Source organism: Myotis lucifugus, unplaced genomic scaffold, assembly GCF_000147115.1.
Source record: "Myotis lucifugus unplaced genomic scaffold, Myoluc2.0 scaffold_123, whole genome shotgun sequence".
Classification (NCBI taxonomy): Eukaryota; Metazoa; Chordata; class Mammalia; order Chiroptera; family Vespertilionidae; genus Myotis; species Myotis lucifugus.
In genome coordinates this window covers 1,639,520-1,662,366 of record NW_005871171.1, presented here as the reverse complement: position 1 = coordinate 1,662,366, position 22,847 = coordinate 1,639,520, and the positions used below count along the sequence as shown (strand labels likewise).

Below are 22,847 nucleotides of genomic sequence, written 5' to 3'. Positions count from 1 at the left end.
GAACCTCATTATGTGTGATCTCTCTCAGTTCTTTACCTGTAATACTGGCACTAAGACTGCCTGCCTCATGCGAGCAGCACGAGGACTGGATGTGCGGGTGTTTGCTCCGTGCTCAGTGCGGCACCTGGAACAGAGAGCGTGCCTGTCCCTGCTATTGTGGCTGTTGCTACTAAAATGCCTGGTGGGGGCAGGCACAGAGGCCCACGGGAACCAGCGCCCCCTCTGTCTTTATTTCTGCCCCTGGGCTCTGGGAAACGGTTCTGCCGCATGCTTGCTAACTGACTGGTTAGCATTACCTGTCATTTATCTTCTTTAAAATGGGCTGATAACAGCCTTCCCTTTGAAAAGCTCTTTTTAATGGGAGAATAGATAGATTCCAGGAAGGTTTAGCTGTTTGTTTGTGAGTTTCCCAGCAAATAAGGACTATAATAGAAGTGGCCCTGAGAAGGAGCTCACCGCATTCTCAGGGCGCCCGATGGAAAGCGATCAGGAGCCTGCTTCTGAGGCTCAGACAGGCTTCTCAAGGGGCCACGGCTACTAAGGGATGAAATGCGGTTTTGAGTGCAGTCTGGCTTAGAACTCCTGTGCAAGTTCCATGACCTCTCAGGCCTCAGTTTCCTCGGCACTAGCAGGAGCTGTCCCCTCCACAGGCTTCTGTGAGGTTGACATGCTACACAGGATGAGGGCCAAGTGTCAAGCACTCCTCCGGCACACACCCTCCTGGCCGCTGGCTGTGTCTCCCCTGGTGCCACATGGACTTGAACCACATGTGCTTGTTCACAGGTCGGGACTCCCAGGATCCTGCAGGCAGTAGGTTGGGTGAGCCCGAGCCACAGACTCATCTAGAGAGGGAGCCACTCTGCCCCTCCCTGGCCCGATGTTGCCGGGGAGGAAATCCAGCCGTCTCTCCAGAGCTTGCCATCTGGACCTTTATCAAGTGGCACCTCCTGATTTCCAGTGTTGTCAACTATAAGTTATTCATAAGCATGTCTTGATGAACAGAATACATCCACCACCTTTCCACCTTCAGGTTAGCGACAAGGGCAGGCCTTCCTGTTGCTGGCGATGACCACACTGCCCTCTGACCTCCCTCCCAGAGAGGAGAGGGCCTGGGAACACTGCGCTCGGATGTGCGGACAGACGTGCACTTTTTCTCCCCGTCACCTGCTCTGCCTTCTCCAGCGTGTGTGTCTTACCCCGTCACACAGCGAGATGTTTGTTCAGAGTCTCTCCGCCCGAAATGCCAGCCTTTCTCTTGGCCGTTGTATTGTCATTGGTGGGAGCTTCAGTCATTATGAACTGACAACTTTACCACATTAATGACATCATCGGGAGTCCATCCTTCGGAAACCTTTGCCTGGGTTTAGGTGTAGACACCTGTGGTATCTTATAAAGAGGCTTTTAGTTGCAAGAAGCAGAATCCAACTGAAGCCAGCTTAAGAGAGAGAGGAAAAGTGGGCTTATGGGAGGAATACAGGGGTGTTTCATGGAGCCCAGGGACAACATTCCGCCCGGGCCAGTGGAAGGGACCAGAAGTGCAGACAAGGGTTAGGGATGCAGTCGGCAGTTCTCGCCCGCTGGCCTCTCCAGCTGTGTGCTTCTCCTGCCACTGATGAGCTGCTTGTCCTCCACACACGGCAGCCACGTTGTCACCTCCTCGGACTTCATTCCAGATTCCCTGGACTGAGGTTCTGATTGGTCCAGCTTGGGTCAGGTGTGCATCCCTGCTCCAATCAACTGAGGCCAAAGGGCAGGACCAAGTTGTACAGATACGGCCACCACTGCCCGTGTTTGTGCTCAGATAGGCAGACATGCCAAAGCATTTACCATTCAATTCTGTAGGGTGAGTTTATGTGTTGACAAAAAGGCAGTGGCCAGTCTGAGGGAGGTCCAAAGCAAAATGGAAAGGAAAAAGATGTCTTTGTAAAATTGGGGCAGAAATTCGTTTGGACTATGCAACAGCAGAGCGGTGTGAAATATTTTGACATATTCCTTAATGGATTCATACTGTGTGAGTTGATCTTTTGAGTTTTATTTCATTACATCCTTCTATAGGCCATGAAGTTGGTTTCCTTATGTGGGTTTTACAAAAGAAATAAAATGACTGACACATTTATTTATTTCCTCCCATGCTAAAGTAGAAAAGAAGATGACTTTAATGTAAATCTTGGCTTGGCTCTTTTCTTGACCAGGTAACTTTGAATAAATTACCTTAAACTCGCTTTCCTTATCCGTAAAATGGGACATTGCCATAGGATAGACTTGTGGAGCTTTGTGAGGTGACATGTATGCAGTGCACGGCTTAGTGCCTGGGACAAAGGTGTGCTCCCTTTCCCCTTGCCACCAAACGGGTGTGTTTGGCCTTGGCTTTGTAGAGTTCAGGACGGAGTCAGGGCCGGCGCAGTCACCTCCTCGCACGCCTCCGGTCGCCGCTGCGGGCCACATCTCCCTAAGGCCACGGTCTGCGTCTGGGCTACGTTCCCACGCAGAGCAGAGCTCAGTCGGAAACGCAGGTGCAGTCGTTGGTGTTGTTCCCATTGCAGACAGGCTGGTCCCACTCCGAGCCCCGTTTCCTCCTGTGTGAAGTGGGATAAACAGCACCATCCCGGCCGGGGTCGCTGCTTGCAGCTCAGAGGGGACGCGAAACGCCAGGAACGCTATGGGCACAGCTGGCGCCCGGGATGGAGCTGGTTTCTCTTAAACCAGGTTGTGTGTACCTCAGGGTGTGTACCAAATGCTGCCCACGCTCTTCCAAGTGGCCCAGCCAGCACACACGTGTGGGCAAAGCTGCATGTGCAGAGTTCACTGTGACGTCCTTGTCATAAGGAAATGCGGGAACAACGTGTTTCTCAGCAGGAATTACTGTGTGCGCACGATAGCTGATACCATAGAACCTTTAAAAAGAATGAGCTTGGCCTATATGTGTTGACATTGGAAAGATCTGCAAGAAATAGCATTTGAATTCAAAATGGGGAAATACACACACACACACACACACACACACACATACAAACACAAACACTATGAGTATTTGCTTTATTTTCAGAATAATATGTCATATGTAATATTAAAGAAAAACACTTCATATGGATTTTTTAAAAATACGTACCTGGGCATGTCTCAAAGTCCGTATACAGTCGGTCTGCGAGGATTCTCCTCGAGTTGGCAGGTCCGGTGGCGGGAAGCAGGCGCTAGTCCAGGGGAATCTTTGCATTCTGTGCATCGGTAACTAGTTCACAAAGAGGATTTCCCCGAATTGCAATTATGAGTGATAAAAATTAAATGTAATTGGAAAAGAATACATCAAACTGTGTTCTTAACTGTGTATCTTACCTGTTCTTAATTATAGCAGCCATAGACTTGTAAAGGGGGCAGAAGTTTCAAAAATGGAAGGTTTCCATTTGAATTTTAGAATCATGTTTTTCTTATAATTATGCATGTATTATATGTATTAAAGCACACCAATGAATAAAGCCATTTGCATTTGAAAAATAAAATATTGACTTAAATAAAAATATAGTCATTTCCTCTGGGAAGGAAACCTACTTCTCATAATAAAATCTTGTGTGCATATTTAGGCATTATTTTTCCAGTATATTGAGTCATCTCTGTTTTTCATTCTTCTTTTAAATCAAAGAATGAAAAACATTTAAATTTTTAAAAACCCAGGGGCTGATGCCATGTAATAAATCTGTCTGACGCCTGTTGATTTCCTCAAGTGAAGCCATTTTCAGGCTGAGGCGTCACATGTGAAATAAGTGACCACTTGCGCTCCGGGGCTTCCCTGCCAGCCCCGCCTGACCCCACTCGTGCTGTCTCTCCCCACAGATGACAGAGGGCAGGCACTGCCAGGTGCACCTCCTGGATGACAGGCGGCTGGAGCTGCTGGTGCAGGTAGGTGTTGCCCACCCGGGACAGCACGTCTGGGCCCGTGAGCGCGTGGCCTGTGTCAGGCTGGCTGCTCGTCTGTGCTCGAAGCCCGTGACGCAGGGTTGATTGCGGAGGAAAAGGAGCTCTAAAGTCAGAAGACCTGGTTTGTATGTGACTGGAAGTTGGTGACATATATTCAGATACGTGGGTTCCAGTCGCCGCCTTGACACTCAGTAGATGTGGACCCCGGGCAAGTGACTTCACTTCTTTGAATCTCTTGTTGGTAAATTGGATAACATAATGCTTCCCTGAAAAGGGTTATGCATTCTACCACTGTCCTGTCACATGACCTTGTCCAATTTAAATACCCAGTTTCATAAACTGTGAACTGGCCTTAAGATGGCCTAGGCTTCCTCACAGAATTAAGGTTAAAATCAACCTAAATTCTATATGAGAAAAATAGGGGTAACTTGTAAAATATGTGGGATTTTGTGAGTCATGACATATTAATTGTTGATGCTTCTCTCTTCATCTACCCAACACTTTGGACCAAGAGTCTTAAAAAACGTTGGCAGTCCCTGCTGACAGCCACACCTACAGCTCTGGCTAGAATTCTTCCCTTTGACCAAGCCTACATTTTTCTCCCGTCTGGGGCTTGTCCCTAGCCCGCTATGCATAGGCTTCAATTAGAATGAAAATAGTACAGCCAACAATAGTTTCACCAGAGTAGACATTTTAATCTAGATTTCTGCCTGTTTTTCTCTTCTTTTCTCTCCTTTTCTTTCTTTTTAAATATTTTTTTATTGATTTCAGAGAGGAAGGGCAAGGGAAAGAGAGAAACATCAATGATGAGAGAGAATCATTGATTGGCTGCCTCCTGCACGCCCCCTACTGGGGATCCAGAGCACAACCCCGGGCATGTGCCCTTGACTGGAATCAACCTGGGACCTTTCAGTCTGCAGGCCAACGCTCTATCCACTGAGCCAAACCAGCTGGGGCTTCTCTCCTTTTCTTTACTTTTCTTCTTTCTTTCTTTTTTCTTTCTTTTCCTTCCTTCCTTCCTTCCTTCCTTCCTTCCTTCCTTCCTTCCTTCCTTCCATCCTTCCTCTCTAATCATAACTATTCTTTATTCCCCAACAGCAAACATTCAACCCTCAAACCATCATAACAAACCCTAAACTGTTTGGCTCAAAGTCAAGGCAGATACCACCTAGCATGCCCTCCTGAAATCCCCTTTTCCGCTCTAACTCTGCAAATCCGGCCACAGTCACTCAGCCATTCTGGCTAATTCCAAACCATGCCCCTTCCCCCAAGTCCAGCGCTTCCTAAAAGCTCACAGGTTCGCTCCTTCCTCTCACCAGGTGCTCAGTAAGCAGGAACAATGCCCACTTACAAGGGGCACGATGACTCCCTGGAGAGAGAGGGAAAGCTAGGGCTATGTAAGCAGCGAACTGGGCTCAGGTCCCCGCGCTTCCTAACCGGAACACCAAGCAAGGGGCTGACCTTCTCCTGGCGTGGCTGACCCACCCAGAAAGTGGAAAATAAGGACCCATGCCTCACTGGCTCCTTGCAAGGACGGAATGCGATCATAGATATACAGAGTGTGGCACAGTGAATGATTGTTATTGTTGTCGTTGTTCTTTTTAACTCGATCTCTGATGCCCCCACAGCCTGGGTCTTGATCTTTTCATCTAGTCCACCAAGCCAAGTTACCCCTACATGCAGACAGTGAGGGGTTTAATACTCCTTGTCCTGGTCACTAGCACCATACTACATATCAAAGAGTGTTTTTCAGAAACACCAAGGCTTTAGTAAACACAGTTTTACCTTAGAGCAGCAACGTCTAAGGCCCATGAACTCATTTGGTCTGGCCCTGCCAAGGCATTAGGGGTGAGTTAATTAAATGTTTGACTAAATCAGTGGTTCTCAACCTGTGGGTCGCGACCCCTTTGGCAGTCGAACGACCCTTTCACAGGGGTCGCCTAAGACCATCCTGCATATCAGATATTTACATTACGATTCATAACAGTAGCAACATGACAGTTATGAAGTAGCAACAAAAATAATTTTATGGTTGGGTCACAACATGAGGAACTGTATTTAAAGGGCCAGAAGGTTGAGAACCACTGAACTAAATAGAGCAGGCTACTTTCTAAGTTGATAATTGTGTATGGCCCGCGAATGATGTTATGAACGTCCAAATGGACTTGGCAGGAAAAAAAGGTTCCCCACCCCTGCCTTAGAGGGAAGAAGTAAGGAATTGCAATATATGAGAATGATGGTCTCACTGAGGTTCGTTCCTCTTCCCACTTCCTCTCCTTCCCAGTCTCTTGGAGGATGGTCTGCAGTAGACTGACCTGTGCACGCCCCCGGCTGGGGAGAAGGCAGATATTTAAGAAGGAACAAAAGCTGTTCTAAACTGTTGGGGTAGAGGAAGGTGGTAGCGATAAGAGAGAGGCAAGCCAAGTGTTTCTAATCAGACTTTTGTACTGACAGCCCAAGCTTCTAGCACGAGAGCTGCTGGACCTCGTGGCTTCGCATTTCAACCTGAAAGAGAAGGAGTACTTTGGAATCACGTTCACAGATGACATGTAAGTGTTTTTCCTGTCGTTTTTATTTCTTTACCTTTTGTCTGGACCACCTACCTACTGTCATTCATAATTAAGAAAAAAAGGGGGGATGCTCTAATAATTAGAATATGTCCTACTTAAAGATTTTTTTAAAAATATTTTTTTATTGATTGTAGAGAGGAAGGGAGAGGGAGAGAGAGATAGAAACATCAATGATGAGAGAGAATCATTGATCAGCTGCTTCCTGCATGCCCCCTACTGGGGATCGAGCCTGAAACCCAGGCATGTGCCCATGACCAAAATCAAACCCGGGACCCTGCAGTCCGGGCAGGCCAACGCTCTATCCACTGAGCCAAACCTGCTAGGGCTACTTAACGATTTTTTAATGCAAGATTTTTCTCCTAGGACTATTGTAGAAGGAAAAGAAAAGGAATATTGACCTTAAGAACTCAAAATATTGTCCTGTTTTAGAAATTTGTTGTAATGAGTTTGTTATTCTTCTCCGAATGCACTGTGCTTGCTTAATGAGCTCATGTATCAAGAGAAAAATGCTAGGTGGTCATTCATTCACATCTTGAAACTGAATAATGTTTTGGTGTTGGTGGCAAGAAAGTTTGAAGGCAATTTATGGCCCACCCATAAAACATGTGTATAATTTAATATGGAGTGGACTTTTTAACGTCCGCCGAGGTCCATTTTATGTTACATCCTTACCATCTTTTCTTTTCTTTTACTTCCATTTTTTATGCTAACTTGGATATTGTATGTATTTTTCAACAATATAAATTTTCTCTGAAATGAGGCAGGCATATAACAATAAGTTTATAATAATTTAAAACTCCATGTAAGCAAATGTGTTCTGACTTATTGACATTATCCTGTGTGAGTACGTATCTGTCTGCTTTTTGGCAGCCCAATTCGCCTGTATTCCAATTCGCCTACGTTCTATGCAGCCTGCGACCTTATCAGAGGAATTCTCCCCCTTTCTGGGGACAGTTTCCAAAGATCTCTTCAAATATTAAAATTCAAGGACATGTGTTCCAAACTGTGTTGCCACGCAGCCTTCTGCCCGAAGATCTCCCAGTGCACGCGCTCTCAGCGCTCCAGCGTAGCCAGGCAGGGGGGTCCCCAGAGGGGTCATTTGCTGTCACACTGTGACTTCCGGTTATGTCCTGCCGGGAGGGCCGAGAGCCTGGGACCTCCTGGAAGTGCCCCTGGGCTCGGGCCTTGGGCTGGAGAAACCCTGCGGCTGAGCTGCCAGGAGACATGGGAAAACCTGGAAGCCTTGATTCTGGACTCGGGATATTTTCTGAGGAGGGCTCAGCAAAGCAGGAAAAGGTGCATCCCCATCACCTCCCTCCTCTGACTCACAACATTCTCTGCTGGGTGAGCTGGGAAGTGCAGACGTCCACTGACCCGTGCTCCAGCCGGAGAGCCAGGGCTAGTTCATGTGGATCAGTGATCACACATACATGCACGCACACACGCACACATGCATGCACGCACGCGCCCACACACGTTGAAGCTGAATGTGAATGAAATAATAGTTAACAGCACAAGACATAAAACTATAAATACTTAATGGCTGTTATGTAGTGCAATTTTTACGTGCCATAAGCACTATAATTTAGAGGTCACATAGAGTAGAAGCTAAAACCTCAATAAATATTGGAGTATTTTTTTCATTTAAAAAATATTTCTTTGAAATAAGCCAGTCAGAGAAAGATAAATACCATATGATCTCACTCATTTGTGGAATATAATGAACAACATAAACTGATGAACAAAAAGAGATCCAGAGACAGAGAAGCATCGATCAGACCGTCAAACCTCAGAGGGAAGGTAGGGGAGGGTGGGGGTAAGGGGGAGAGATCAACCCAAGGACTTATATGCAAGCATATAAGCATAACCAATGGACACAGACACCAGGGGGGTGAGGGCATGAGTGGGGGGGGGGGTAACGTGGGGATAAGGACACATATGTAATAACTTAATCAATAAAAAAATAGACATCAGTTTTAACCGTCAAATATATATATTCCTTGAGTGCCCACTAAGAGCCAGGCATTGTTCTAAGTCCTGGGAAGTCAGCTGTGAACAACACAGACAGGGTCTGGCTTTCGTGGAGCTTATACTGCAATGACATAGGCTAGCAGCACAAACAGACAATCCGTACATGGAAACACCCCGAATGATAGTGGTTTGAAGAACGTAAAATAGGAGGCCATGATCCAGAAAAGCTGGGTGCCGTTCTAGGCAGGGTGAGCTTGGGCGGTTTGGGGAGGAGGCAACAATGGAAAGCAAGAACCAGTTCTGTCGACTTAAATGTGTTCCAGGCACCGCCAGTGCAGCAGGTGCGCAGGCCTGACTTCTGTTGTTGTTGTTGAGAAAGGAAAAGAAAAGAGCCAGTGTGGCTAGACTGTAGAGAGTAAGAGGCAAAGTGGGCCAAGATATTATACTGGGGGGGAGGGGGGGGCAAGGGGTGGATATAGAATCTGGGTAGCTGTGTGGTCTTGGACCAATGACTTCACATCTCTGACATGCCGGTTTCCTCATCTGCACAATGAGTGTAACAATAGTGCCCATACAATGAGGACTGTGCGGCACATACACGAGGGCACTAGTCTTACGTCCTGTTAAGTCCGTGGGATGGATGCACAGGCCCACGAAAGGGAGCCGTGGGAGCAGGCAGGTGTTCAGAGGAGGCCGGAGGAGACTGGGTGGGGTCCCCGTGGCCCGACAGCGGAAGTCAGCCCTGAGGGCAGGTGGCTTCAGAGGGGACAGGAGAGGGCAGCCCAGGGCAGTCATCACGTGGGCTGGTGCCTGGACATGATGCTGAGCATGGTGCCTTTCCCCAGGGGGAGACGAGGACACAGGGAGGCCGGCGACCATGAGGCACGTGGTGGGAGAGGGACCCCTCGGCCACGGAAGGGTGCTCCGTAGAGGAGAAACGTGATTTGGACTGTGGGGTCACATGCGCCCCAGGCTCCACGGCCCACGGTGGCTGGAAAAGCAGGCACTGGCCACGCGGGACCTTCTGGGAAAGCTCGGAGCTCAGGAGGGCTGAGCAGACAGTACATACGTCAGGTGCCCAGGCTGGGAGGCCTTTCCTTCCGAAAGCAAAGGGATGGATGGATGACTCCCTCAGTGAGCGGCCCTGCCCCTCTCCCGCCGGGGAGTGCTGCCTGCACCTCTGGCCCAGGTGACGGCCTCCCCAGAGCCTGGTTCTCAGCGGCTATTTTTGAACGATGACCAGTTGGGGAGGCGCCGTCGGGCTGTGTATTTTCGGAAGAAGCGGGAGCGGGCTGTGTGTGCTGGGGGAGCCGGCCGCCCCCCTTCTGCGGACGGGTCTGGAGAGCTTCTGTCTGAGGGTGTCTCCCTGGAATGTCTTGGTCACAAGCCTTTTTGTCTGGTAGGTATTTTAGGAAAGTGTTTTTCCACACCCCGCTCCCGCCCACGTCAGCCGCAGGCGGACCCTCCCCGGCGGGTCGGCCCTGCCCTCTCCTGCGGGAAGCCCAGCGCAGCGGCCAGCGGGGCCGGGCTCCAGCCGGGCCGAGCAGAGGGGCGCTTGCCATGAAACTCGCTGATGCCCACGCCCTCCCCCAGGCGAGAAGGGAAGGGGGCCTGGAACTGCGCAGCCCCAGGATAACAGCAGTGACGGGACCAACAAAACCCAGCCCTGGCCCCCTGGGAGGGCGCGTGGGGCTCCGGAGACACCCCCCTCCCCAAGTCAGGCCCTGCGGGGTCAGGTGCAGGGCGAGCCTGTGCCGCCAGAGGGCAGCCGCGGCCTTCCTGACCGCGGCCCTCCGCTCGCAGGGCTCTGATTCCCCCTAACGCGGTGCATGCATTTCCTTCCCTTGTTTGGAGAGGATTTTCGGAATGAGCTTTCTCCGTGAAGACGTCGCAGCGGCTTGGTCTTGACCATCGTCCCATCTGATAGGCCTTTGACCCGTACAGCTCTAGCCCCACAGGAAACCGGCCCTGGGGGCGGCGCAGCGCGGCAGAGGGAGTGTGTAGGCCCAGGTGTCCTGAGGCAGTGGTTACATCTGCTGCATTTGCTGTTCGCCCATAGAACTTGAGGAAAGCAGGTTATAAGCTTTTGGATCTCATGTTAGCCTCGAAGACTATGAAATAGCTTGTTAGCTTTGCATATCTCAGCGAAAGGGTGATGTGTAAAGTTCACTTTTTAAAATATATTTTTATTGATTTCAGAGAGGAAGGGAGAGAGAGGGATAGAAATATCAGGGATGAGAGAGAATCATCAATCGGCTCGCCCCCTACTGGGGATCAAGCCCACAACCCAGGCATGTACCCTTGACTGGAATCGAACCCGGGACCCTTCAGTCCGCAGGCTGATGCTCTATCCACTGAGCAAAACTAGCCAGGGCTAAAGTTCACTTCTTATTCTGTGTTTATCCTGTTGGTGAGATTATGGATGGATTTTTTAAATCTAATTTCCAATTTATCCTTTAGAAAATTATCTTATATTAAATTTACGTGAATATCTTCTTATAAAAACATTTAATATCATAGTTGAAGCCATTCTCTTTTGATTGTAGCAATGTGTTTTATATCTTTCCAGAACTATATCCAAGAAGTTTCATCCATATATAATAGTGTTTTGAGTGTGCTTCTGTGGTTAGTATAATTGATTTATTCATTCTTGGACATCATTCCATGCAAGTTCATATAAATATACATTATGCTTTTTTGTTGTTGTTAATCCTCACTGGAGAATATTTTTTCCATTGATATTTTTAGAGAGTGGAAGGAAGGGGGAAGATAGAGAGAGAGAGAGAGAGAGAGAGAGAGAGAGAGAAACATTGATGTGAAACACATCGACTGGTTGCCTCCCACACACGCCCCATTGGACCAGGGATCAAACCTGAAACCCAGCTACATGCTCTTGATTGGGAATCAAGCCTGCGACCCTTTGGCATGAGGGCTGATGCTCTAACCACTGAGCACATCAGCCAGGACTACATTATGCTTTTTAATGATGCCACATCTTTCCTATGTAAAAGCAAAAAAGACAATTCAAAGGGAGTCTCATGTTCACAAGAAAACTTTTGAGATCTGATACTGCACAATATTTTATGTACTTTACGACACATTTTAACCTCTCTGAAATTGGGATATAACTTTAATTTAGTGCCATCCTAAACTTGATAAAATACAGTGTAAGAAACCCTTAACTTCCAGTCCTCTATCTTTATATCATCTTTACATACAACACCAGTCCTTCTAAAATCCTTTCCTAGATCACTTATATCAGTTTATTTATCTTCATAATATTCCTCCAAGGAGAGCCAGGAACAGTTATCAGAAGCCTTATTTTATAATTACAGAAACAAAAATATTTTTTTTCATTGTTAAAACTATAAGTGACAGACATCAAGCCAAAAGTTATTATAAAAGCTGACTCATTTTCCCTGTATGGAAAGTCCTGGGTTGGAATCCCAGCTCTGCTGCTTTCCTTGCCGAGTTACTGTTAATTAGAACATCCATACACAAAAAGTTCCTGCCTGGCTGGCTCAGAGCAGCTGCTCAATGAAGAGTGGCTGTCATTATTAATATTAATATTATTTGTGCCCACTTTTCCTCTATATTTATAATAAGTACAGCTTAGAGTTTCTGATTTTTAAAAAATTGTTTACTCAATACCAGAATAGGTTGGAAAATGTCTTCTGGACCATTATAGACTTGATTGTGTTCTCATTTGACACCCATCACTATCAGCATGTTCTTTAGTTTTGTGTCAGCAAGCAAAACATGGTCTGTGTCCTCTTGGAATTTACAGCCCAAAACGATCGCCTGGTCAGGCAGCCCTGAGACCGTCACGGAAGCAGGCCTGAGCCAGTGTGGCCGTCCTTGCCTTGCTTGCAGGTCAAAGGTCGGGAAGAGCTATTTATACCCATAAACTTGGTGAGGCCCTTAAGTAAACAAATATTTACTTGAGGGTGGGGGAAAAGTAGGTTTACAACTGTGAGTATGCAAAACACAGCGTTTGTTCTTGTATTATTATTTAATATTTATTGTATTATTTCCATGTGGACAACTATAGACCTTTTGCCCACCCTATATATGCTTAAATATTAGAAAGTTCATGTTATACTTACATGCAGAAGCAGCACCCAGGGAGTAGTCACCCTGTAGATTTAAAAAGCTACAGTAGCCCCGGCTGGTGTGGCTCAGTTGGTTGGGCACCATCTCCATGCACCAAAAGGTTGCTGTTTCAGTTCCCCGTCTGGGCACACGCCCAGGTTGTAGGCTCGATCCTGGTTGGGGCACGTGTAGGAGGCAGCCAATCGATGTTTCACTCTCACATCGATGTTTCCTCTCTCTCCCTCTCCCTTCCTCTCTCTCTAAAAATCAATTTAAAAATTTTTTTGAAGAAAAGCTATAGTATAGTTGTCTGTCTGGTTTCATTAAATGATCAAGTTTTCCCCTTCATGACTATCTAAAATAGTTCAGATTATACTTAATAAGAATTTAAAGATTAATATACTTAATGTCACCTGGTGTTATTTCTTGTTTATCGTCTCAGAGAGATATATATATACATGCACACCTATATGTATATCTGGGTTTTAATTTTAAAAATGGTGATTTACTGTGCTCAACTGTATGCATCCTGCCTTTTCATTTAACATCGTATCCTGAATATTGTTCAAAATGAGTTTGTAAAGATGGTATCAATCTTTTGTATGGCTGCATTGTATTTTATCACTCAGGTTAAGTTCATTTGTGAAACAATATCCTGTTAGGCATTCTGGTTGTTTCGAGCCTTGTCACTGTTACAAACGACACTACAGGGAGTGACTGTACATGCAGACTGTGTTCCACTTGTCACTGTTACAGGGAGTGACTGTATATGCAGACCATGTTCCACTTGTCACTATTACAAACAACGCTACAAGGAATGACTGTATATGCAGAATGTGTTCCACTTGTCACTGTTACAAATGACACTACAGGGAGTGACTGTATATGCAGAATGTGTTCCACTTGTCACTGTTACAAACAACACTACAGGGAGTTCATCTTCCCAAGCTCCTGGGAGTGGAGATGCTGATTCGGGGCAGGTGCTGCTCTCCTTTGGTAGAAATTGCTAAAACACCCTCATTACTCAGTGTACCAGGGGAGATACCTGCCGCCAGTGTCTGGAGTAGCGGCTTCTCCACAGCTTTGCCGACGCCGTGGATGCCTGAGCCTTCCTGACTCCTGTTTAATCGTTTGTCTTCACCTTGCCCTCACAGAGGTCAGCAGAACTGGCTGCAGTTAGATCACCGGGTTCTGGACCATGATTTGCCCAAGAAACCAGGCCCAGCCATTTTGCACTTTGCTGTGAGGTATGTATCCCCAGACACACCTAGCACCCCCACCTCCCTTCAAAAAAGAAAGAATGCTGGTAGCCAGAGATCGAGAATTAAAAAAGAAGCCATCTACCGAAACAGTACTCGTCTGGGGGCCGCGTTACCGTAAGTACTGGGCAGGACGGTTTTCTTTGAAAATGAAGGATAGAATCACCTCCCTGTACTACTCAAAACCCCTTGGATCAATTTAAAGCTGGAAAAATATAGGTAGTGCATTTTGATACCTAAACCTGTTTCTGATTTAACATGCTTTAGGACTTTTTGTATTTGAAATATGACAAACATCTATTATTACATTTTCTGTAGAAGTGTTTTCTAGAGACTGTGGAAATAATTGAATGTATATAATTTCACGCCTTTAAATTGAACAGAAGATAAAATGCAAACCAATGCTCGCTGAGAGAATGGTCTGCACAGCGTGGAAACCTGAACTCAGCAGGCCGGCGGCTGCGAGGGCGCCGAGCCCTGGCCTGGCCGCTCTGCGTGGGCAAGTCGCGCAGTCACGGGTGGGGCTCTGCTATTTCTTCCTGACGTGGATGCATTCTCGAAGTCAATGATTTCCTAAAACCAGCCCAGGATGCAATAGCTTTTCACATTAGTTATTCACACTCACCCTGGCTGGGTAGCTCAGTTGGTTAGAGTGTCGCCCCGATACATCAAGGTTTTGGGTTTGATCCCCGGTCAGGGCACATACAAGAATCAACCAAAGAAGGCATAAATCAATGGAACAAGTCGATGTTCTTCTCTCTCTTTCTCTCTCTCTCTCTCTCCCCACCTCCACTCTCTATAAAAAAATCAATAAATATATTTTAATTATTCACACTCTAAGATGAATCAAATGTTGTGAACAGTCGCACCCATGTTCTGCACCTAGCTTAAGACATAAAACATTATTAATTTTGCTGAAAGCCCTTCCCCACTGTCCTGAATTTGATGATAAATTTTATTTTTCTGGTCTGAAACCAAACATGATAAAACAAGCTAAGATAGTAGATTTACCATAAATCTAAATATGTTTTCATAAATCTATACCAGCCTAAAATATGCCCTTTTAGTCTGAGCTTATGTTCTTTTTTGGATATTGAAATACGTTTTGTTTTATGGCATGATAGTGGAAGCTCCTTACTTTTCTTGTGGGAGTTTTATACTCTGATTACCTGGCAAAATTATGTTGATTTCCACACTTTTTTCTTCAACTTCAATGTATTCCATGAAATCTAAAATTGTGGTAATGATATGTCCTCCCTTTTTTTAAGGATTTTTTCATGTATGAATTGATGGTGATGGTAGATGGTATCTACTCTGTAGTCAGTAAACGAAGCGTTGACAATTCCCAATCTGATTCTTGCCTTCCACTCTGAAGTCTATTTTAGAATCGCTCTCTTGCCACCAGAAATTACCTTTGTAGCCGCCGGAAGGGGTAGCATACCGGAGATTTGTCCAGGAGCGTAGCTGGAATGGAGAAGTACACAGGGATTCTAAAGGAAAACATGGGATTTTCTTGGAAGGAGTGTGACTCGAGTGCTTGTGTCCGTGGAAATGGAGAAAGAGACAAACAAGCCAGCAAGGGGGGGGGAGAGGGGGGAATGCATATTAGCAGTTAAGCAGGGGTCAGAGAAGGACATTTTAATCGTGCATTTTTAGGGAAAATGGCTCAGCGTACGTATGTCAGGTTTTTTACAAAGAATTACATTATCCCGGTAAACATTTCAAACTAAATGAAAGCACCGAGTGAAAAGTAAAAATTACTCTCCCCCGGGCTTCTTCCTCTACCCCGACCCCCAATTCTTTCCTCTTCTTAGGGAAAAGTAGGGGTGACAGCTGTTTGGTGACTTCGTTTTCACTTGGGGATCTTTCATTGGGTATAAACCTGCTGAGCTTCCATAACTGAGCTCCCAGCCAGGTAGGCGCTGCGGCTGCAGGTCCTCCAACTCAGCTGCAGGCCCCCCGGCTCAGCTACAGGCCCCCCGACTCAGCTGCAGGCCCCCCGACTCAGCTGCAGGCCCCCGGCTCAGCTCACGGAGGTGCTCTGCCTTCATCTTCAGAGAACGCAGCAAGTGCCACACATCTGGTACCAGGCTTGCGGTCTAGTTCTTTGACAGCTAATACCTGGTCTATTTTTGGTCTCAAAATACCAGGGAGGAAACCGTCTTCCCTTGAGCGTCATTCACACCAGTACAGCCGCCCTCTCTGCAGGGAGCAGGTTCCTGAGATGCCGCAGCTCAGCGCTTCCTTAGTGTTATCTCCGGGCGCCCACAGTCGCTGGGCCAGACTTTCCCAACTACTTCATGCTGAACGTCCTTATCAAGGCTTTAATTACTCACCTAATTCTCCTCCCAACAGTACAGTGAGGTCATAATAGTCTTTATTATTATTCCAATTAAGTACTTATTGCTACTCCAATTTAATTAAAGACATGATCAAGCGAAAACACACGCCAAACAATTGCAGAGCTGACCCAGGTCAGTGAGGGAACGCAGCTCCCGGAGGTCTTACCAGTTCGGTGGCCCTCACCCAGTGACGTCGCTGCCTTCGGGCTCGGCCTCCTCTTTCGAGAGTAACTGATGGGGATACGCTCACCCCGGTGGGAACAGCACCGACCCTCTAGGTTGCCTGTTTGCCAAACATTCACCGAAGGACAGACCCGCAACAGGTTTGGTTCTGTTGGAGCCTCTGGAAATGCGAGGCCCTCGAGATAGCAAGGTCACGGCCTCTCCCGTCAGCAAGCCCCGCTGCGCGCACTGGGCCTGGGCCGCCGCGGGGCTGATGCGCACGGAGACCGGAAACATCCAATGCCAACAGGGAGGAGGGGTCCGCAAGCTCTGGCATTTTCAACGTGAATAATTGCTCACGTTAGTAAGAGATTAGATGAGAAAGTACCTGGCATTTCAGAGCTCCTGCAAGGGCGGGGCACACGGGAATCCTCCTGGAAGCTTTCCCAGACTCAGCCACACCCTCCACCCCAGGTCCCCAGACCCACCACGGCCTGGCCCGGATTCTGGCGCAGTGCCTGCCGGTGGTGGACATGGGCTTGGGCAGGTCGGGTGTGAGAAGTAAAGAGAGATCAGGAGATACAAAATGCTTTTGCATAGTATTATGCAAACATAATAAAATAGCACATCTTGCATTGTAGCATCTGTGAAAAAGGCAACCACCCTACAGACTTGCTCTCCAGAACTTTCCTCTCTATTGAAACGTAGCATTAATCCGGGACCAGGCCCTGGGCCAACTGTTGTCTCAGGGATTCCCGCGCTCAGCACTGGGTCCTGCAGACGGGGAGGCCTGACCTGGCGGCCAACCCGGGATGCAGGGAGCAGCTCAGAAACACGCTGCTTCTGCGTCGGGGAAAGAACAGTTAGGATGAGGCACCTGGTTCTCCCTTCACTAAACCACGTCTCTCCTTCAGTTACACCATCTCAGCGCGTGTGCTAAATCCTGCAGGAGACAGTGCACCGCGCCCCATCATTCACGTAACCAAGTCTCTTGCCCGAGTCCCCACCCCCCGGGTGCTGGGGGACTTCTCCAGGCCGGCCTCGTTATCTGCTGCTGTAAATTAACTTCCCAAACACATGGGCCTCTTTGGTAATGCAGCCCAGATGTGAGCATTTGAAAAGCGTGGCACTGAGTGAGCAAGCATTTAAATAGGAGACTAGGGACTTGGCGTGACCTCACGGGGAAACCCCCACTCCCACCCCCGCCCCCAACCCAGGGAGGGCAAGCGGAGGTAGCTCGGGTTGGTACCACCCAGCCGCACACAAAGCCAAAAGCTGGGCATCCTCCACCCCATTCTTCTGAATACTTCCTGCTGTTTTTTCCTCTTTCTGGTCTTTCCTCTCTCCTCCCTCTTCCCCTTCTCTTTCCAAGTCACCTTTCTCTGCCCTGGGCTGTAAGAGGTGCCCCTAAGCACAGACAACTGTGGCACTACGGCCTGAGATGCCCCATGTTAGTGGGAGTTCTGGTAGGAAGAGGGGGGGCTACCTTGCTGTCAAAGGAGCTGCACACAGCATCTTTGAAAGATGGTTGGGAGCCTTTCCAGCGCCCCCTGCCTGGTTCTGGAACATTGGGCTTCTAGAAAGAGTTTAACTCAAGGAAGCATCATGACCATCGTTGGGCTGAATATTTCTTTTGTCAAGCCTCACCGAAGGGTATTTTTCCATTGATTTTTAGAGAATGGAAGGGAGGGGGAGAGACAGAGAGAGAGAAACACCGATGTGAGAGAGACACATTGATTGGTTGCCTCCTGCACATGCTCCAACCAGGGCTGGGGATGGAGCCTGCAACTGAGGTACGTGCTCTTGACCGGAATGGAACCCAGGACCCTTCAGCTTGCGGACAGACGCTCTATCCACTGAGCCAAACCGGCTAGGGGAGCCTAATTTTTTAAGAGAACAAATATATGGAATACAGCCCACCAGGTGAAGACCCTGGAGAATATGGAAGGCGCTCGCAGTGCCCCCGGGGAAGCGGAGCAGAGACCAGCAGGATGCGCCATGACTGCATCACGGAGCCGGACGGAAAGAAAGGGCACAATGTTCGCAGTGCTCATCGGGCTAGAAGGATGGTGGGAACAGCTTTCAGCCCTTTTTGCTTGTGGATCTATTTTTCCTACCATGGACATATTATTTGAGCAATTTTTCATGCAAGTGTGAGGAGTGACAAGAGGAAGGAAAGTTAAAATGCTTGTGCCGGGACAGCCACGAGTATTTGAAAGCGACCAGGAGAGGTCGTTTGCAATCAGAAGAGGACGGGAAAAGCTGTCTCTTCGTGAAGGAACGTGACTAGAACCCCAGAGGAATTAGCAAGTCCTGCTGCAGGCTCCACAGAGGCTGTCTCGGGGGGCCTGTGGTCAGCCAGAGCTCTGCCACCCACCACGCTCCCCCTGAAGGTGCGTCGCTGCCTATGGACCCGACCTGAGAGGCACCTCCAGCAGTCAGCTAGCAGCCTCCATCTTTGAGGACCCACATTCCTCATTCATGCGAGTTCCAGAAAGACAAGGCCTTCAGAACCCGAGCTCAATCCTGATTCCAGTTTCTCCCAGGATGGTATTGTCCCGTGAGCTCCCGATCAGGCATCGATGGCGGGCATCCGCTGTCTCCTGTCCCCTGTCCTCAGGGCGACATCAAAGGAGCTAAGAAAAGAATTAGGATTAGGAAGCCGGAAACAGCCATGAGGCAGAAGTGAACATTGGGTTTGTCAGCAGCAACACTGTTGACCTCCCAGCTAGATGGCGTCCCTGCAGGACCACGCTGTGCGCAGGACATTCGCAGCCTCCGTGCCCCCTCCCGGAGAGGCCAGGAACAGTATGGCCACGTGCACCCCACCCACCGGGGAGACCCAGCCCTGCTGCGCTGGTTCCAGGTGCCAGCCCAGCCCTTCCCCTTCTCCCTGTGGGGCTCTCGGGGGGGCCCCCCCCTCCTCCCCACCCCCGTTTCCTCAGGCTGGCGCTGGTGGGGGACGGGGTGTCAGAGGTTAGGGTTAGCCTGTAAGGTAGCCCTTGGTAAACGCTGTTTAGGGTGTAAATAACCAAGACCACCTCCACCACGCGGTCAGCGGGTGAAACATTCGTCATGGGATCTATGTGGGGCTGTCGGGCTGTCTGGCTGGGGGCTGACCCATTCACTTCGCACTGGGGGTGGGGATCGCATTGTTCATCCTCGTTCCCCAGGCCTGCCCTTACCTCCCCATCCAGCCTACTCTCCCTCCTGCCCCTCCCTCCCTCCTGGGCGCACTCCCTGCTCTCCTCCCACCGAGGAGCAGGCTGGTTGGCCTTTTTGAAGGGAAGAAGCAGGCACTTGGAATCACCTGTGACCCTGGCCCCTCACCGTGGCCCCTCCTCTTGGGCAGGTCACAGCTAGGCGCCTCCCTGGGCCAGCAGCCCTTCCGGGAGACCTCAGGTCCCTGTGAGCGAGGCGCAGGCAGGTTCCTGCAGGCTCCCCGAGGGCCCCTTCTCCTGCTGTGCCCGGAAATGCGGACGGACGGACGGACAGACAGACGGACGTGGGGAAGTTTCTGGCAGGGGATTCCCAAGACTATGCTCCTCCCAGGGATGAAAGGGAACGGATGGGACTCGCAGCTCAGCAGCCTGGAGGAAGTGGCACAGGCTTCAATTACACCGCTCTCGGCAGCATCACAGGGAGGCTCCGGCTGCAGGGCCTTCACAGCAATGGACAGGCCTCCCGCGCAGAGGGTGGGTCAGGATCTCACCGAAAGCCACCCGCGCAGGCGGCCGCAGGGGTGGCCACGATCACCCACAGGGGCTGAGTGACACCTGGAACGAGGCCTTTAATTTTGCCCTCAGTGGACGCTGGTCGCAAACTCAACATGGTTCAGAATGCGTTCACCTCTTCTCTGAGAGGCCACTCGGACATGGCAAAGCCTGGCACACAAAGAAACCACGCTCCGTGGGGAGGGAAGCCGCAGCCGGTCAGAACAGCTTTGTTTTGCACTGTTTTCCTGGTCTGGGTTAAACGGGCACTTCCGTGGCATTTTGCTTCCTTGAAAGAAAGAACTTATGAAAGATACCTGGAATTTCCATTCTTGTTTTTATAACGTTTTAAAGGAATTCCCAGCTAAGCCCGCACCTTCTGTCACAGTCCCTCGGGAGAGATAACAGCACAGCACGAATCGTCAGCACTTGCCGGCGGCCACAGGCGGCATCGCTGTGGACACAGAACAGCGGCTCCCTCCTCCTGTGGGAGAGCCAAGCAGCTGGCCCCCGGCCCCCGGGCCCATCAGTGTTGGGGCTGGGGTTCAAACCAGCACCCCCTCAAATCCACGGTGCTGACTGTGACCACGATGAGTACATGCCACCGATGGAAAGATCGGCCGCCCACGTGTACGAGACTGCTGGTGGGCAGCCCGTCCAAACGACCAGTGTTGGGCCTGTGACACGCAGGGGTTGTCATCTGGCTGACAGGTCTGCCCCCTCCAAGCCATCTCTGCACGTCATCGAGGTGGGTGCTCTTATCACTGAGGAGTGATGAGGTGAGCGCCTGTCCCATCAGGAAAGGGGGAGCGTGCGAATGGAGGAGCATGACAAGTGGAGACACAACCTCTCCACGCAAAGGCTCTTCTCAAGAAATGACACTCGTTACGCTGCATGAGATTCGTCTCCAAAACATAGTCCTACCCTGGCCAGAAAGCCTGGGCTTGTTCGGAGACTGAAACTTCACCTGGGCTTCCCCTGCACAGAACCCCAGAGGGAGGCCACAGCGCAGGGAGGAAACAGAATCCTTCTGCCAAAAACGCCGAAACAAAGGCTTTATGTTCTGGTCTGGGAGAGTCCGCTTCCCTTGGCGAAGAGGCCCCAGAGCTGGTTCCCACTCCTGGTGGGTGCTGATGGGTGCCCTCGGGAGCGGGTCTCCCAGAGGACCGTCCAGAAATGCGAGGTCATGACCATGGTCCCCTTGAGGGAGAGAGGGGACTGAGCATTCAGGGGGCAGGTAACCGGATGCCGGCAGAAAGGTAGAAAGCAGCGGGCCCAGCGCCAGAAAGCAGTGGGAACGGGGTGGGGGCCTGCTCGCTGGAACCCGGCAGCCGAGGGCCTGGGCCCCGGGGGCAAGGTGAGCCCAGGTGCTAGCACAAAGGTGTCCATTCAGAGTTGGATGAGCCACAGTTGATTTGGGCTCAGCCGCCCAGCTCCCCGCTCTGGTTCCTTAAATTCTCACAGACCAGCAAGGACGGTCTGGCTAACAGGCCCTCCCCTGGGGCCCTTCCTCCCTGCTACCTGGTGAGCTCATGCATTCTTTAAGGCTCGGCTCAACTGTCCCGCGACACTTACTCCTCTGCGTTTCAGTTTGGCAGCTTCTCCCTCCCGAGCCATAAGCTGAGTTCATTGCATCCCTCCCTGGGCCCGCCTTCACTGTGTCCATGTTCTATTCATTGCACTGCTGCCTGGAAAGCATGTGTCATACTTGTTGGGAATATGGACTTGAAGTTTGCTAGGCCTTAGCTGGAATCATGGCCCCACCTACATGGCTTGGAGAAGGTGCTCAACATGTCAGTTTTCTCATCTGTAAAATGGGTTTGCAGTGTGCTACCTGCAGCACCTGGTTGTCCTGAGCATGGAAGGAAATGCTATGTGCAGAGTCCTGTGTGCTGTCCCTGGCACACAGGACGGCCTCTATGAACTTGGAGTCTTTGGTTGCCGGGAACAGGAATCCATGTGGCTAACTAAGAGAATTGAAGGAAAACCGAGCCAGCAAGGCCGAAGAGAAGATAGGAATCTGGCAGGATCTAGCTTTGTGCACGTGACTCTTGCTGTAACCGGCGTTATTTATTTAAAACATAAATCGCAAATTCACCAAAAAAGTTTTGGAAACAAGGAAAAAATTTGAATGACTGGATTTTAAATATTAAGAACGTATTATGAACTTCGTTAGTATGAAAATTCATTGAGGTTATGCTCTTAACACCAGCCTTCTTTGCTAGAGCTATACAGTGAAGTGATTAAAAGTGGAAGGAAAAAAGCAGAGAGTGAGCCTCGATCTCCGTCTGACCTGAGACTGGGGCAGGGATGCTGGGCCTGGGCGGCCTTCCACTGAGACCTCCTGTGGCGCTGGGACCGGCCTTTCATGGGCGACTTCCAGGTCTCTCACCTGATGTCCTCCCCGGTCCTGGGTCTGCTCTGTGCAGTGAGAGCCACTGTGGGCGCGGGCGCTGGGGCTTCTGGCCTCTCTAAGGAGGGAGCCCGGCGGCTGGGGGCTGGCCGAGGGGCCGCCAGGAGGAGGGTCTATGGAGTCCCAGGGCCCCAAAGCGAGACCTCGCCCTGCCAGTAGGCGCGGCTCTAAAACTCAGTTTCTGCATCTGTGAAGTGGGGGCACCCACAGGCACCTGCCACCGGTGGAGGCTCCCGGCACCTGGCCGGCACCTGGCTGCCGCTGCGGGGCTGCGGGTTTCTCAGCGGGAGGGATGGCAGTGGGAGGGATGGCAGCGCACTGAGGAAGCCAGAAGCCTCCACGCACCTCGCCCACCTGGCCGGTCCTGGGCTGCAGGGAGCTGAGTGGCTGGGACATTGGCCTCCTGCCGGGTC

General features: G+C 49.8%; 1 protein-coding gene across 7 annotated transcripts in view; it reads left to right on the top strand.

The window, feature by feature from the left end:
* FRMD4B (FERM domain containing 4B) overlaps positions 1-22,847 on the top strand; it is a 201,790-nt gene that overhangs the window by 82,220 nt on the left and 96,723 nt on the right. For all 7 annotated transcript variants that reach the window (XM_023758100.1, XM_023758098.1, XM_023758097.1 and 4 more), the window contains exons 2-4: positions 3,829-3,894; positions 6,367-6,461; positions 13,700-13,792. In XM_023758100.1, the coding sequence (XP_023613868.1) occupies positions 3,829-3,894; positions 6,367-6,461; positions 13,700-13,792 (254 nt within the window). The remainder of the gene's footprint in view (positions 1-3,828; positions 3,895-6,366; positions 6,462-13,699; positions 13,793-22,847) is intronic.